The sequence below is a fragment of the Schistocerca cancellata genome, chromosome 3, assembly GCF_023864275.1.
Source record: "Schistocerca cancellata isolate TAMUIC-IGC-003103 chromosome 3, iqSchCanc2.1, whole genome shotgun sequence".
NCBI classification, from domain to species: domain Eukaryota; kingdom Metazoa; phylum Arthropoda; class Insecta; order Orthoptera; family Acrididae; genus Schistocerca; species Schistocerca cancellata.
The window spans coordinates 380,648,831-380,665,401 of NC_064628.1; the positions used below are offsets into that span (position 1 = coordinate 380,648,831).

Below are 16,571 nucleotides of genomic sequence, written 5' to 3' on the forward strand. Positions count from 1 at the left end.
AACAAACGAACAAAAAAGGATCGTCTTTCAACAGGAAAATGAAACTACCTGCATAGTTGCTTTGGTTGTGAGAAAACAGAGAGCTGAAGAAGAAATTGTTGGAATATCCACTCTGTTCTGCTGCCTCGTATTTCCACCTATTAGGTCATGTGAGGAAATTTTGTCTGAAAGACATGAAGAGGCCATAGACAAATATTTCGCAGGTCTATTGAAATTATATTTCATGGGTGGAATATAAACTATTGAAAATCAATGAATAAATTGCACTGACTTAATGAGGAACTGTGTCAAATAAAAAGTGTCACCCAGGAAGTAATGCATCACCTTTTTTCTTCAACAGTTATCGATTTGAACACAGTGAAATGTACACACAAGAAGGAATAATGTTTCTTCTACATTCCCTATTTTTTCACATAATCTCCTTCCCATTCCATGGCCTTCCTCCAGCAAATTTCATGGGTGTGTTCTGGCCACAGCCACTTCTTCACTGTGTGAATCACCTCTTCATCATCCTCAAAATGTCTTCCATGAAAGGCATCCTTTAATGGCCAAAGAAATGAAAGTCTGAGGAAGCTAAATCAGGGCCATAGGGTGGATGGGGTAATACTGTCAAAATCTGTATGGTAATGTGTTCTGAAGTCCTCAAACTTATGCAAAGCTGGGCATTAAACTAACTAGTGTACAATGGCCGCGACCAGTTCGGAAAATTTGAATTCTATTTACGAAATAAGTGAGGAAGCATGGAATAAACCATGTTCCTGTAACAAAACAGCAAGAAAAGGGGTGTGTTGTGTAAAGTGTAACAGGAAATTCCTTTACTCGTGTGTAAATTCAACGAATAGAGTGAAAAGCTGGAAATGCAGTGATTGTTTTCGTACTGACGGTGACGATATGGACGAAATCAAAACAGACCCGTTAAAAATGTGTGTGTGCGAAAAGTTACAGAATGAACTCAGAATAGTAAGAAAGGAACTTAAGTATTCGAAAACAATTATATGTTTGCTAACAAACGAACTACAGAAGCGAGAATCAGGCAAGATAGAAATGTGCAAAAACTACAGATTTGATGCACCCAACATAAATCACGATTCACAACACAGTGTGCATACCACAACACAGAACGCAGTTCAAAAAGGAAATCAATCTATGGGTGCAACAACGAAAATGCAAACCTTTGCTCCTGAGAGTCAGTCAGTGAATAGGAGACCCAAAATATTCGTTGCCTCAGATAGCCATGGCAGAGACTGTGCAAGAAACATTTTAAACTTAGCTTCAAATAAATATGATGTTGAAGGGAAGGTGATACCAGGTGCCCCCACTAGTGTAATACTAAAAAAATGCAATGACCTCCATAAGTTGACAAGTGAAGATTTTGCAGTTATCTGGGCAGGGGCTAATGATGTAGCAAAGAATGAAACCAAGTTGGCAATTCGTTCACTACATAAAGCCTTGTCAGCATTACAAAATACAAATACAAAAGGGATTGTAGTTGGTGTACCACATAGACATGACCTGCCTGAATGGTCTTGTGTAAACCAAGAAATTCAATCTGCAAACAGAAAACTAAAAAAAACAGTGAAAGGCTTCCATAACACTTGTTTTATTGATACTCCTAGTAACAAGGAGCTTTATACAGCACATGGACAACACCTTAATGCAACTGGTAAAGAATTAATTGCCACAAGGATTTATGAATCAGTGGAAACAAACAGGAAAGTGTACAAAACAGCAATAGAATTTAAATGGAAGGATACTGAAGTCTCAGATAAAGAATCAGTGAGAATTGTTATTGACACAACTCCAGCACAAATAACAACAGAATCCTTAAAAGTGAACTCTGTTTGTGGGGAGAGGACAATTACTCAAGCAATAAACTTACCCAAGAGGACAGTGCAAAAGTTTGAAGAAGCAGCAAATAAGGTGACAGGAAAGAAGGCACCATATAAGAAGAGAGACCTACTTGCAAAAAGAAGAACAGCAAATCAAGCTCAAGGGATGAGAGTACCAACACGTGGAGTACGGCAGTCAACCCGAAAAAAGAAACCACAACCGAGGGACCAGGATTTTTGGTGGGATCAGCAGTGGTTTCACAGACGAAAGCAGTTAACAAAGTGAGTCATCAAGTGGATGAACAGGTATGTGACTATCATAACACACATGATCACAGTGCATCAAGATTAAAGACATTAACGGAACCTACAACTTCAGATATAAAGTCAAATTGCTCTCAGAGGAATACAGACAGAGACAAACTACTTACTTTTCTACAAGTTAACATATGTTGTATTAGAAATAAAGTTTTAGAATTAGAACATTTATGTAACACTGAGCATGTAGATGTTATATGTGTATCTGAGCACTGGTTAACACAAGAACAAGTAAATATGTTCATTCCCCAAGGGTATGTTGTGGGAGACATGATATGTAGAAAACAGAGAAAGAATGGTGGGACAGGAATTTTTGTCAAAGAAGGAATAATGTTTTCCAGAATTGATGTATCTACATACTCCTCAGAGCTAGATGGGGAGTTTAGTTGTGTAAAACTAATGAATGAAAATATAGTGTTAGTTAGTCTATATAGGTCACCAGATGGTGATGTAAATTTGTTTATCGAAAAATGTGAATTAATAATTTTAAAAATATGGAAGAGTAAAATGAGAATTGCTATATGTGGTGATTGCAACATAGAAATGGTGAACACACAGAGACCAGTTGCTAGGACATTTTTGAATATGCTAAGATCATTAGACCTCTATTGCACAAATAACTGTGCCACACGTAAGAATGCCTGTATAGACAATATTATTGTGAATTTCCATAGGGAGGATTTTACAGTTAGACTTGCAGGAAGTGGACTTGCAGATTATGAGCCACTACTCCTTACCCTCTGTAAGAGGCAGCCAGTTAAAACTGAAGAATCTAAAGTAGTAGTGGTACGAAGACAGAAGGAAGAGTACATAAATACACTCCTGGAAATGGAAAAAAGAACACATTGACACCGGTGTGTCAGACCCACCATACTTGCTCTGGACACTGCGAGAGGGCTGTACAAGCAATGATCACACGCACGGCACAGCGGACACACCAGGAACCGCGGTGTTGGCCGTCGAATGGCGCTAGCTGCGCAGCATTTGTGCACCGCCGCCGTCAGTGTCAGCCAGTTTGCCGTGGCATACGGAGCTCCATCGCAGTCTTTAACACAGGTAGCATGCCGCGACAGCGTGGACGTGAACCGTATGTGCAGTTGACGGACTTTGAGCGAGGGCGTATAGTGGGCATGCGGGAGGCCGGGTGGACGTACCGCCAAATTGCTCAACACGTGGGGCGTGAGGTCTCCACAGTACATCGATGTTGTCGCCAGTGGTCGGCGGAAGGTGCACGTGCCCGTTGACCTGGGACCGGACGGCAGCGACGCACGCCAAGACCGTAGGATCCTACGCAGTGCCATAGGAGACCGCACCGCCACTTCCCAGCAAATTAGGGACACTGTTGCTCCTGGGGTATCAGCGAGGACCATTCGCAACCGTCTCCATGAAGCTGGGCTACGGTCCCGCACACCGTTAGGCCGTCTTCCGCTCATGCCCCAACATCGTGCAGCCCGCCTCCAGTGGTGTCGCGACAGGCGTGAATGGAGGGACGAATGGAGACGTGTCGTCTTCAGCGATGAGAGTCGCTTCTGCCTTGGTGCCAATGATGGTCGTATGCGTGTTTGGCGCCGTGCAGGTGAGCGCCACAATCAGGACTGCATACGACCGAAGCACACAGGGCCAACACCCGGCATCATGGTGTGGGGAGCGATCTCCTACACTGGCCGTACACCACTGGTGATCGTCGAGGGGACACTGAATAGTGCACGGTACATCCAAACCATCATCGAACCCATCGTTCTACCATTCCTAGACCGGCAAGGGAACTTGCTGTTCCAACAGGACAATGCACGTCCGCATGTATCCCGTGCCACCCAACGTGCTCTAGAAGGTGTAAGTCAACTACCCTGGCCAGCAAGATCTCCGGATCTGTCCCCCATTGAGCATGTTTGGGACTGGATGAAGCGTCGTCTCACGCGGTCTGCACGTCCAGCACGAACGCTGGTCCAACTGAGGCGCCAGGTGGAAATGGCATGGCAAGCCGTTCCACAGGACTACATCCAGCATCTCTACGATGGTCTCCATGGGAGAATAGCAGCCTGCATTGCTGCGAAAGGTGGATATACACTGTACTAGTGCCGACATTGTGCATGCTCTGTTGCCTGTGTCTATGTGCCTGTGGTTCTGTCAGTGTGATCATGTGATGTATCTGACCCCAGGAATGTGTCAATAAAGTTTCCCCTTCCTGGGACAATGAATTCACGGTGTTCTTATTTCAATTTCCAGGAGTGTATGTTTGTTGATAGATTAGGAAGTGCAGATTGGGACTTTATATATAATTGTCAATCTGGAAAAAGGGAAGCTGAAATTAGCTTTGGTAACTTCTTTAAAAAGTACACAGATTTATGGTATTTTTGCTCACCAGTAAAAAAAATTAGATATCCAAATGAAATGAAAAAGAAAAGTCTGAACTGGTTCACACAAGAGCTAGTAGAAATTAGAGGAAACTTGCATATGCTGTACCAGATGCATAAACAAGCCTCTGACCAAGGGGCAGAACAGAGTGTGAACATTCATAGGTCATATCTGGATTGCAAAAAATACTATAAAGCTAAACTTCTTATGGCAAAAAAGCAAGCAGTGGAGAACTATATAGAAAGAGCTCCCAATAAATGCAAGGCAGCCTGGCAAATAATAAAACAAGAGAATACACCGAAACACACAGAAACAGCTCTGCTTGATCCTGAAGAATTAAACGAGTACTTTTTAAACTCAGTTAAAGAAATAAGTAACAGTATCAAAGCAACAAATTCATCTGCAATGAACCTTGTGGGAACACCACTGCCTGTTAACCTGGCATTTCAATGGAGGGCTGTCGCACTTGCTGATGTTATGAAAGCTGTATCCAAATTTTCAGGTTCTAAAAGTATGGACTGTTATTGGTTATCAAATAACATAATCAAAAAGACAATACACTCAATCGCCAAACCATTAGCTTATATTTTTAATAAATGTGTAGAATTTGGAGTTTTTCCGGATGCACTCAAGGTATCAAAAGTTGTCCCAGTTTTTAAAAAAGGAGACAAACATCTCTCCCAAAGCTACAGACCAGTCTCCATTGTTCCAATATTCTCAAAGGTATTTGAGGCGCTGATACACACACAAATAAGCAACTTCTTTGAAAAACACAATATCCTATGTAACAATCAGTTTGGCTTTCGAAAAGGGAAGAACACAACAGGGTCCATCTTGGAAATCATTGACCAAACCTTAACAGCTTTTGAAAATAATAACATGGTATCACTGGTATTATGTGACCTAAGCAAAGCTTTTGATTGCATTCCTGTTGACATACTACTGGGGAAACTAGAGTTTTATGGGGTGAGAGGGAGCACTTTATCTGTGATAAATTCTTATTTAAGCAACCAAAAACAATTCGTTTCAGTCAGAAATTTAAATTCTTCCATCATGGAAATCAGCACAGGTGTACAACAAGGGCCTATCCTTGGACCCTTCTTCTTCATTGTCGCTATTAATGATTTACCTAAAAATATAGCTCACCCTGTTGTGTGTTATGCTGACGATACAACACTACTTACCACACATCAGAACATTTCAGATCTGAATAACCTAACAAAAGAAGCACTAGATAAGGCCCTGGACTGGTTTGCAGCCAATAAGCTCCTATGCAACCCTGACAAAACACAACAACTTTTAATGGGAACATCAAATGAAGTAGGCAATAAGTCAGTAAAACTCTTAGGTATTCACATTGACTCAAAACTATATTGGGAGGAACATGTCAATCATGTATGTGAAAAAATATCTCGGGTGGCATACCTTCTCTTGAAACTAAGGGAGGTAGTGAGCTTGGAGTACCTCAGGGTGACATACTTTGGGCTATTCCAGTCACATATTTCATATGGTCTGATTATATGGGGGCACTCCCCTCACATCAAAAACGTATTGAAATTACAAAAAAAAGTCATATGTATAATATGTAAAAGAGGTCATAGGGAGCACTGCCGTCCTCTTTTCTCCAGACTCAGAATACTTACAACTATAAATTTATACATCTATGTGTCTGTACTCTATATTAAAAATAATATTTCAGAATTTATTGCCAGAAAGGAAATACATGAACACAACACCAGGGCGAACGGTAATTTAGACATACAACGCCACAGATTAGCGTGAACAGGAAATTCCCACAAAGTTAACCCACTCAAAATGTTCAATAAACTGTCAATTCATGTTCAGTCTATGGATACAAATTCTTTTAAAATTAAGTGGTACAGCTGGCTGTCAGATCATCCATTCTATGACATTAAAGAATTCTTTGAGATGCCTGAGGAGAATATAAGCATGTAAAAGTTGTCTGTAGTTAAACATATTATTTTGTGCTGTGGTTAATCGTGTGTAATTACAAAGTTTATACTATAAACAATAAAATACCATATTATATTAGATTATAAGATAGCTTGTTGCGTTAGCTTTTACAAGCTATCCTTTGTAATTTGGTACACTGCCATGCTTCAAATGTATTTATAATGTATTGACAGAAGTTTATTTTGTTATTCTGTATGTACTAGTACATCTTGTATGACAAAGCCAATATCATTGTAAAATGGTCTATGGTGAATAAAATTCTTGAAATTCTTGAAATTATCATGAATCAAACAGTCACCTGGGTTGTTATGATGCCAAAGTCATTGGAAATGCCATATGTACCACTTTTAGATGTGTACACATCTAAAAGTGGTACATATGGCAATCACATCAATATACAGAATTTACTCTTATAATAATATACTTACCAGAAAATCTTGTTTGTCTTGGAGACCATTTGGCACTCCTCTGCAAGTAGCATGCGGTACATGACAGACCAGACCCCTTGATCCCACACCCTTGCTATGCCACTGCATCAGCAAACTGCATCTTGTTAGGTGTGACAGCTCTGGATGATCTGCCCAAATGCTGCAAATCTTTGAGATCTGCTGAACCGGTTACTTGTAATGGCGTCACCCTCTTTGCCCACCTACTAACCGTACTTCTGTCCATATGCAGATGCTCCATAAACTGCACACAAATGTTTCTGAATATTTCTATCCTACTCCATAAAGGTAGAAACACAGTTTACAATAACTTGCACTTGTGGCAACGCGAAGACTGGTGGAATGAAAACAGGCAGGTCTACTGGTGAATGACAGCAGAGATCAAGAGGTGGGGGGAAAAACACACACACACAAGTCTAAGGCAAAGGCAAGTCGTCTAAATGGTTAGACACAATCCAAGAGAAAACCTAAATCTCAAACTTTAATCAGGCAAGGTAAAAAACTCTACTATTCAGTGACATGATACTCAGGCTTCAGGGACAACTGAGAAACTGGCTGCAATCACCAGGCTGCAGTACATCAGTAAACATATATGGGTAAACAGTCATCACAGGAAAGTGCCACCTCATGCACTTTCCACAGTGGCCATACTCCACATGGCCATGAGCCATGGCTGTCACCTGGAGCCCAAGTATCTCTGACATGTTCTCTCTATCAATATTCAGGCTAGGAGAGGAATCCATATCACTCTCACCTCAAATACTATACCCAACAAATTCTTTCCCTGTAGTGTGAAATTCAATAATGACACACTGTTTGTAATATACATCACTAACAGATGCCACTTCGAAACACTGCTGCAGCTACGCTATCTATTGGAGAATACAGAAAATTTGCATGCGCTCTCCAGAAACTTTAAATAATGCGTACCTGAAGTTTTGCGTTCATACCACTGTTGTTGGCTGAGAAAACATGTGATTACTTAAGCTGCTGGATATACAAAGCAAATGTATACAAAGATATTTAACAACAGATTACATAAAACTGCTCTCTTACGGATGACAATGTCCCACACTGACTGTTGCAATTCCAGCAAATAAATCTAGATATCGTTTCCCATTGTGGTCAAACAGCCATTGCTTGTACCCCTGGTGAAGCAGAAGGGGTTCTTTATACACAGGAGCTAAGCAAGGAACAACATTTTTCTGTTGAATTTCTTTTGCTGATCCATAACTGTGACCCTGGAACAGAAATTAATTTAATTATAAGTACAATCTTTCTTGACTTAAAATTTATATTCATGAAAAAACACTTTCTGGTATGGAAAGTGAGTGAAATTAAAATTCAATCTGAAAAGGATCATAACTACCTCAACTTTGTTATATAATATCTGACTCTACAACTGTGCCACATTGATATTATATTTACAGTGGTCCTTGCCATTGTCTGTAAATGTTCACCAATAGCAAACTTAACTGACTCTCAGAAAATAATGGCTAATCAGTATTCATCAGTTTGCAGGTATTTCTACATTTACATCTACATCTACATTTATACTCCGCAAGCCACCCAACGGTGTGCGTCATTAATAATAGCAGCAATTTGAGGATGCTATCATCACAAGTACCAACTTCTAAATTACTGCCATGCCATCTGGACCAGATTCAATGTCAAACTCGTGTCACAATCTTTTTCCTCTGTTAAAATGTTTAGGTCCCATATGATTCTCCACTGCCTCATTGATTAAGAAATCTTGGTATCTCAAGGCATGCTTGGGACACTTAGTGTCATCAGAAAGTGTTCTCTGTCCATTTATGAGGGGTTGTTTTTCTGTGAGAAAGCTGATTTCTCGAGTTGTCTCGAATTTACATGGAGGGAGTGTGATACACAGCACTCATTAACAGTGAAAAATTATTTGTCAGATAACATTCCTAAGATATGCTACAAGCAGTGAGGTTTCTGAGGCCCAGATTATCTCTTTTCCTGTCCAATGCCCGGTACCCACCCACTTCCAGGCCGGAGGACTGACATGGAGCTTCTCCAATTTACTTGGAGAACCAACTGTACCTAAATACAGGCAATTATAGTGATGGGGTCACCAGTCCCAAAGGCATTTTAAAGCTATTGCCAGCTATCCATTCCTCCCAACTTCCACCCGTGTCGGGGGGAGGGGGGGGGCAAATTGGTGTAGTCCTTCTGTCTGTGTCTAGTGTGCTTTGTATGGTCAAATGTGACAAAGTTTTTCAAGTGTTTGCACATCATTTAAATGAGGTAGGACATGGGAACCTTCCCAGCATTTATGTAGAGGGATGTAGAAAACCACCTAAAAACCACATCCAGGTTGGTCAGCATGCCATTCTTCATCATTAATCAAAGCAGATTCAATCCGGGGCTGTCAGGCTGTCCCAGAAATGGGTGCTTTAACATGCTTCACTAGCCCAGATCATACGTAATTTGTTTTTTAATAGATACAGTGGCTATATCTCTTTTTTCTTCTTATCCCTCCTTGTGTCTAACAGAATATTGATGCCAAAAGAGTAGCAGAAATTTCAACTTCAACACAATATTAATGGACCCTCATTTTTGTGACAATTTGTTCCAATTCATGCTGAACCACTTCTGGTCATCACTGACGAACTATTACCTCAACATTTTCTGGAAAATACTGATTGGCTATTACAAGACAATGCCCAATAATAAGAGGGTTACTGTAAATAAATATTAAGAAGACAAAGGCAATGGTAATTATGGTAATTACAGAGAACGAGAGAAAGAGAATCAGTAAACTGGAGTCAAGCTAGTAAAGTAGTTTGAGATGTAGAGCAAGAAGTGTTATGAAATATGACAAAGAAAGAAAAACATCTACAGAAACAAGAAAAATTTTTTTTTAAATCTGTGAGCTGTTACACAATTTGGGAAATAACAGTGAGATCCTTTTTATAATGCAAAGCCTTATATGGCACTGAAAAGTGGAAATTATTAGTGTGCAGTGCACCATCTGAAAGTTTCTGAACTACAGAGTTGCAAAAGATTGAACAAGTAAGGTAGAATGAGTAGTAGTAAAATACTAGAAAGACTCACAAGTATGAAAATAATAGATAAGAACAGCATTTATAACAACAGCTGTGTAGAGTGAATAGTGAATGAACAAAATATCATATGAAGGACAAGATACAAATAAATAAATGATAAATTTGTCATAACCAAACCAATAAAATAAGATAAAAATAGAAAGTCTGAATATTACCTTAATATCTACATGATCACACTTACATGTTCCAAACAACAATAGTTATCTACATTTTTAGCAATAGAAACCTGTTCACAGTAAATTTTACTCCTTGCCACTAACATAATAGGAATTATTGATCTTTGATTCTAGGTCTTAATATAATTTGCAGTAGTTGCTAATAACATGCTTTAAATTTTCACTTGCATTTGTAAGGATTCCATAATTCTTGCTTCATGTTCTGTGGGAACCTGGTAAAGACTTCTGCATCTAAATACAGAAACCCAATCTGAATCCCAGACAAGAAAAAAGTTAACATTAAAATTATTTTAGGAAAAGGATAGATTGCTACTCACTGTAAAGACGGCACACTGAGTTGCAGACAGGTGCAACGAAGAGATTGTTACACATTTAACTTTCAGCCAAGGCATTCTTCAGAAAAGAAAACACACACACATTCACACAAGCAAGCACACATGACCGCTATCTCTGGCAGGCAACTTAAGACAGAATGTGGCTGTCACATTACTTTAAAACATTGTTCTTCTCAGTATCCATTCTTTCCTTTCTTTACTGACATTTTTTTCATTGTATTCCAAACAGCACACACAGTAACTTCCCAGCCATACTGTACCAACAATTTCATACATGCACAACATGTGGCTACGTGACCACCCAGATTGTTGATGCAATATTTCATGCCCCAAATTCTTTCCACCACTAATTATAATTATTCCTACTGATTACATTTCTTCCCTCATCCTCGCATATTCCCACATTTTATTTTCCACACCTACTCATGGCACACAAACTTATGAACCTTGATCTAACCAATAACCCCAAATTTGCACATACTCCCGTACCTCTTTCCTTTTTCCCCATGTTCTTATACATTTTTATGTATAAATGCAAGTTTGTGCATATTTTTTGGTTGTTCCATATATCTGTGCCTATTTTTATGAGTTTTTTGTGCTCGTTTTTGCTTGTCTATATGTATTTTTACACTTTTTTTTCTGTTACCCAGCTCCCCTCACAATCACCAGCACCTTCGTTTGTCCATTTCTGTGTCATTCCCATTTTCCCCAATGCAACCCTGCCACAATGGATTCCTGCTCCATCTTTCTGCACCAGCTCAATAAAGTATCCCTTTTCCTGGCTAAAACCCAGTCTCACACTCTATACTTTAAATGCTGCCTAAACTGTAGAATGCCCCCCAATGATCTAACCATAAAAATTCCTTTCTCTGCATCCTACCCTTCCTTTCATAACGACCATCTTTTCAGATTCTGCCAGTCCCTGGCCCTCACAAACCTCATATGGCAAAAACACATCTCCATGGCACAGGTATCCAAGAACCACTTCTGCTTCCTCCGCAAGGTACTGCTACTGTGCAATCCCTACTACACACACCACATCTCTGAAATTGAATCCCTTGCTCTCCAGCACACGGAATGGCATTCCAAACACAACCTCCATAAGTTATCCAACCTGCTGACACCCTGCTGCCACCCTGGGACACCACAATCCAATCTCTATCCTCCCCACAACTTCCAGGAGCTGCTTACCTCCAACATGGTCTCACCATCCTTCCCTAAGATCCATTCCTAAGAACACCAATCTTTCAGCATAAGAAAGGACAGCCATACAAAACCACAAAATAAATCCTGACCACTGTTGTTACAAATCACTGTTATTACCTAGCAGAAGCCCTCTGACTCCTCCACATATAAACATGATCCCATCCCAGAAGTGCAACACAACCTCCAGTCCATGCTTATTAAAGCCTTAGGGCCTCCCCAGAACCTCTCCCCTGAATCTATTCCCCTCCTTATCCATGTGACATCCCCCCCCCCCCCCCCCACACACACACACACCAACCTTCTACATGCTCCCCAAAATTCACAAACATAAGAGTTCTGGGCACCCCATTGTAGCTACTTATTGTGTGTCCACTGAAAGAATTTCGCCCATCATTGACCTACACCTCCAACCAATTGTCTGAAATTAGGCTCCCCCATCAAAAATACCAACCACTTCTTTCACTGACTCTCCACCATCCCCAACTTTTACCTCCTGAATCCCTACTCATCACTGCAGATGCCACTTCCGTATACAGCAACACCCTTGCCCATGGTCATGCTGCTACTGAACACTACTTTTCCCAGCACCCTTCAGACTCCAAACCTACTACCTCATTCCTTATCCACCTCACAAACTGTATCCTAACAAACAACTATGTCTCCTTTGAAGGGGAAGATATACAAAGAAATCCGCAGCACAGCAGCAATGAGCACCTGCATAGCACACTCCTATGCCAACCTGTTTATGGGACATCCATTATTATTGATGCCACCTCACTTTAACATCTCAAATCCCACGGCCTTGCTACTATTGAACACAACTTTTCCTAATGCCTGACTGACTCCAAACCTACAACCTCCTTCCTGGCCACCCAGACCAACTATATCCTCACTCACAATTACTTCACCTTTGAAGGCATTGCCTACAAACGAACCTGCAGTACAGCAATGAGCACCCACATGGTACCATGCTATGCAACCTATTCATGGACCATCTAGAGCAATCCTTCCTAAGCTCTGAGATTCCCAAACCCTTCACCTGGTTCAGATTCACTGATGATATCTTCGTAATCTGGATCATGGGTGAGGGCACCCTATCCACATTCCTCCGGAACCTCAACACCTTTTCCCCCATCCACTTCACCTGGTCCTCTTCAACCCAACAACTTACCTACCTCAATTTTGACCTCCTCCTAAAAGATGGCTACATCAGTACCTCCGCCATATCAAACCTGACAACCAACAGCAATACCTCCTCTTTGACAGCTGCCACCCATTCCGTACCAAAAAGTCCCTTCTGTAGTGGATGGTGTCAGAGTGTAGCGTATTAAAACTCAGTGAGAACTTTCTGAAATGATTTATTCGTTTCCACTACAGAGCTTCGTTCACCTCGGTCCACTTCAAAGGCCCCGCATTGCTGGGGCCACTGCCCCAGTGACCTGTGCAACGCAACGCTGTGTCATGCCAGCCTTGTTCGCCAGCTGTAGAGTTCCGATTACGTCAGGATGGCTGCACCAGCAGCCAACTCAGCGGCCACCGTCCCCCTTGACTCCATGCTGCTCCGCCAGGAGCTGTAGGCTGGCCCCGCTGCTGCTTCTTCCTCGGATGGCGTAGCTGGGAACGCGGCAGCAACGACCACCCCCATTCCGTTGTCTGAACCTGCAGCCCTCGCCTTGTAAGTCTCCGCCATATGTCGGGAGACGAGATGACTGCCTGCAGTAGTGACCTGAGAGGTGGCCCGCCCTGGCTGCCTGCGGACCCCGCATCAGCCTCAGAGGGTCGAACCAATGACTCGCCATGGACTGGGACGCTGTCGCTCCATCTGCTGCCGTATGTCACCCGTAGTGTGACAGGCCCTACCATCCAGGAGAGCTGCCACACTTGAATGGCCCATGTTGGCTTCAGAGGGTCGAACCAGTGACCCGCCGTGGACTGGAATGTTGGCACCCCATCTGCTCAGCATGTAGCCGGTGATGCGACAAGACCCGCCGTCCAGGAGAGGTGTCACACTTCAATGAATCTTGTTAGAAAACAATACCTATTTATACTCAGCTTCACAGTTCTGTTTCCCTAACACATCGCTCTGAGTCACGTACGCCCCACACCCCGGTTGCACCAGTGGGCCCCTTCTTCCTGTAGCTTGCAACAAGCAAACCGCTGTGTTTACGCTTTTCAGCAGTCTGAAGGCCCCTGTGGCCTCCATTCCACTTCGCAACCGCTGGTCAGTGTAACTTACTGCAATCCGGCCTGCACCTGACTGTAACTTGTGCTCAAAATATTGCACAAAACTAACTTTCCCTATCCTAAACGGTGGTGCCGCTACACTTCTATAAAGCCTAACTACCCAAGGCCATCCCATCTGTAGTGACAAGCAGTCCCTCTCCAAATATACCAAGGGTCTCACTGAGGCCTTCACAGACTGAAATTATCCTCCTAGACTTGTACAGAAACAGGTCTCCCATATTTTATCTCTCCAGTCACCTACCACTTCCCAGAGTCCCTCTGTCCAGCGACAAAGGAGCATTCCCGTCATAACTCAGCAGCACCCAGGACTGGAGCAACTGAATCACACTCTCCACCAGGGTTTTGACTACCTTACACTGTGCTCTGAAAGAGGAATATCCTAACCACTATCCTTCACACACCTCCACAGTGATATTCCGCTACCCACTGAACCTAGGAAATAACCTCACCCATCCTTACTCCACCCCGGCTCCCAACTCTTTGTCTCCTGGCTCATATCCCTGTAATAGATCTAGACGCAAGACCTGTCCCATAAATCCTCCTGCCACCATCTACTCCAGTCTGGTCACAAGCATTACTTATCCCATCAAAGGCAGGGCTACCTGTGAAAGCAGTTATGTGATCCACAAATTAAGCTGCAACCCAGGGTTATGGGTTCTATGTGATCTTGCCAACCAGCAGGCTGTCTTCCGCACAAATGGCCACTGACAAATTGTGGCCAAGAGACAGCTGGATCACCTACTTCCTGAGCATGCTGCTGCCCAACACAACATTCTTCGCTTCAGTGACTGCTTTACATTTGCACCATCTGGGTCCTTCCTACCAAAGCCAGCTTTTCTTAATTGTACAGGTGAGAACACTGCCCCTGTAATATAGCCTACACTCCTGTGACCCCCCTGGCCTCAACCTTCATTAGTCCCTGTCCTTCACACACACATCCCCTGTCCTGCTTCCACTCCAGCACTACACAGTTTCCTATTCCACCAATGCGTCCACAGTCCTCTTTCCCTTTCTCTGTTTCTCCCCCTTTCCTGCATCCCTTCTGCACCCCCCCCCCCCCCCGCCCTCCGCACCCCACTGTCTAATTTCCAGACTGCACCTAGCTGCCCTTTCATGTCCTCACCCACCTCATCCCTTTATGCTCCCACAAACAGCACTTTATTGTCCCCCATCCCTAACCTCCTATCTCACCCTCTCCCCACCCCAGCCTCCTCCTTCCTCCACCACCCAGCTGCTTGTCCCATCATGCACAGTTGCTCACAGTTTGGCCTCAAAGGCTAGAGAAAAAGGTCATGTGTGTGTGAGTTTTACTTGCAAGTGTGTGTGTGTGTGTGTGTGTGTGTGTGTGTGTGTTTTGTCTGCTTTAAAACAAAGCATTTTGGCCAAAAGCTCACATGTTTAGCAGTCTTTCTGTTGTGTCTGTTGGCTTCTCAGCATCTGCTCTATAAGGTTATTAGTTCTTAGTTACTCCAATTAGAACAATTCACTTACTTCAAACTTTTGGGTGGGCTTGGAAATTGGCATACAAATTAACCATAATTTAGTATCTATTATTTTACCTTTTTCTTATTATCCCAGTTAAACAAAGTTACATGACTGCCTACTGTGTCTTTGTTCCTTTTAGTTTCCCTGATTTTTATACTGTTATCTAACATGTAATAAACCAATAGTATTTCAACAGACTGAATGTATCCACATTATGCATATCTATAAATAGGTAGGGCACAAAAACACTCAATTGGTGTGCAGGACAGAAAATGTTAATGTCATGTAATTTGCAACTTATATTCAGCAGCTATTATCAAGACAGTCTATACATTGTGGCATCAACAAGTACGAACGACCTATCTCCACCATTGCAAGTTCTTTGACTCTGTAACCTCACAGCCCACGCCATCTTGTTAGTTCACTGTATGACTTGTTTTTGTGGATGTCTGTATCAAATATACCAAGTCTTACAGAAATGAGTGTGTTTCCTTGGGCTACAATCCCAACAGAAACCCTACAGTGCTTCGGCTGCTCTGCTACCATCACCACCAACCAGGGCCAGCTACCGTCACCACCAAACAGGGCCAGCAGTTTGAATCAGCACTCTTTGTCCAACATGCCAGCTGTGTGGGTTCAATAAATTTTGCACGAGTGCCTACCACGCCCAAGCAAACAAACTGGTAGAATGGTGGCATCACACTTTCAAGACAGCACTGCGATGTCATGACAGTCTTTGGACCGAGGCCCTCCCTTGGGTACCCCTCAGCCTATGGTCATTATACAAACCAGATATCGAGGGCACCACGAGTGAGTTCGTCTATGGTGATTACAGTCTACCTCCCCCCGACAACCCCACCCTCCTTGCCAACTTTATAACCTGGATCCAATCCAAACACATTTTACAAACATTTCCCTGACCCACCCCCCATTTAGAAATACTCCTGCCCGCAACACGATGGACATACGGGTTAAAGGTTCACCACTCACTGTTCCTCTCCACCGTGTGAAACTGGCACACCTCCACCCAGCGTCTTTCATGCCCGATGACATTATGCAGCCTCCCAGCACTGAGGACTTGCACTCAAGCTATGACCCCTCAGAGCTGCCT

The 16,571-nt window shown here is 42.6% G+C and overlaps 1 protein-coding gene across 2 annotated transcripts in view; it reads right to left on the reverse strand.

Annotated features, from left to right (window-relative positions):
* LOC126175077 (alanine--glyoxylate aminotransferase 2, mitochondrial-like) overlaps positions 1 to 16,571 on the reverse strand; it is a 171,884-nt gene that overhangs the window by 93,062 nt on the left and 62,251 nt on the right. For both annotated transcript variants that reach the window (XM_049921606.1, XM_049921605.1), the window contains exon 3: positions 7,979 to 8,163. In XM_049921606.1, the coding sequence (XP_049777563.1) occupies positions 7,979 to 8,163 (185 nt within the window). The remainder of the gene's footprint in view (positions 1 to 7,978; positions 8,164 to 16,571) is intronic.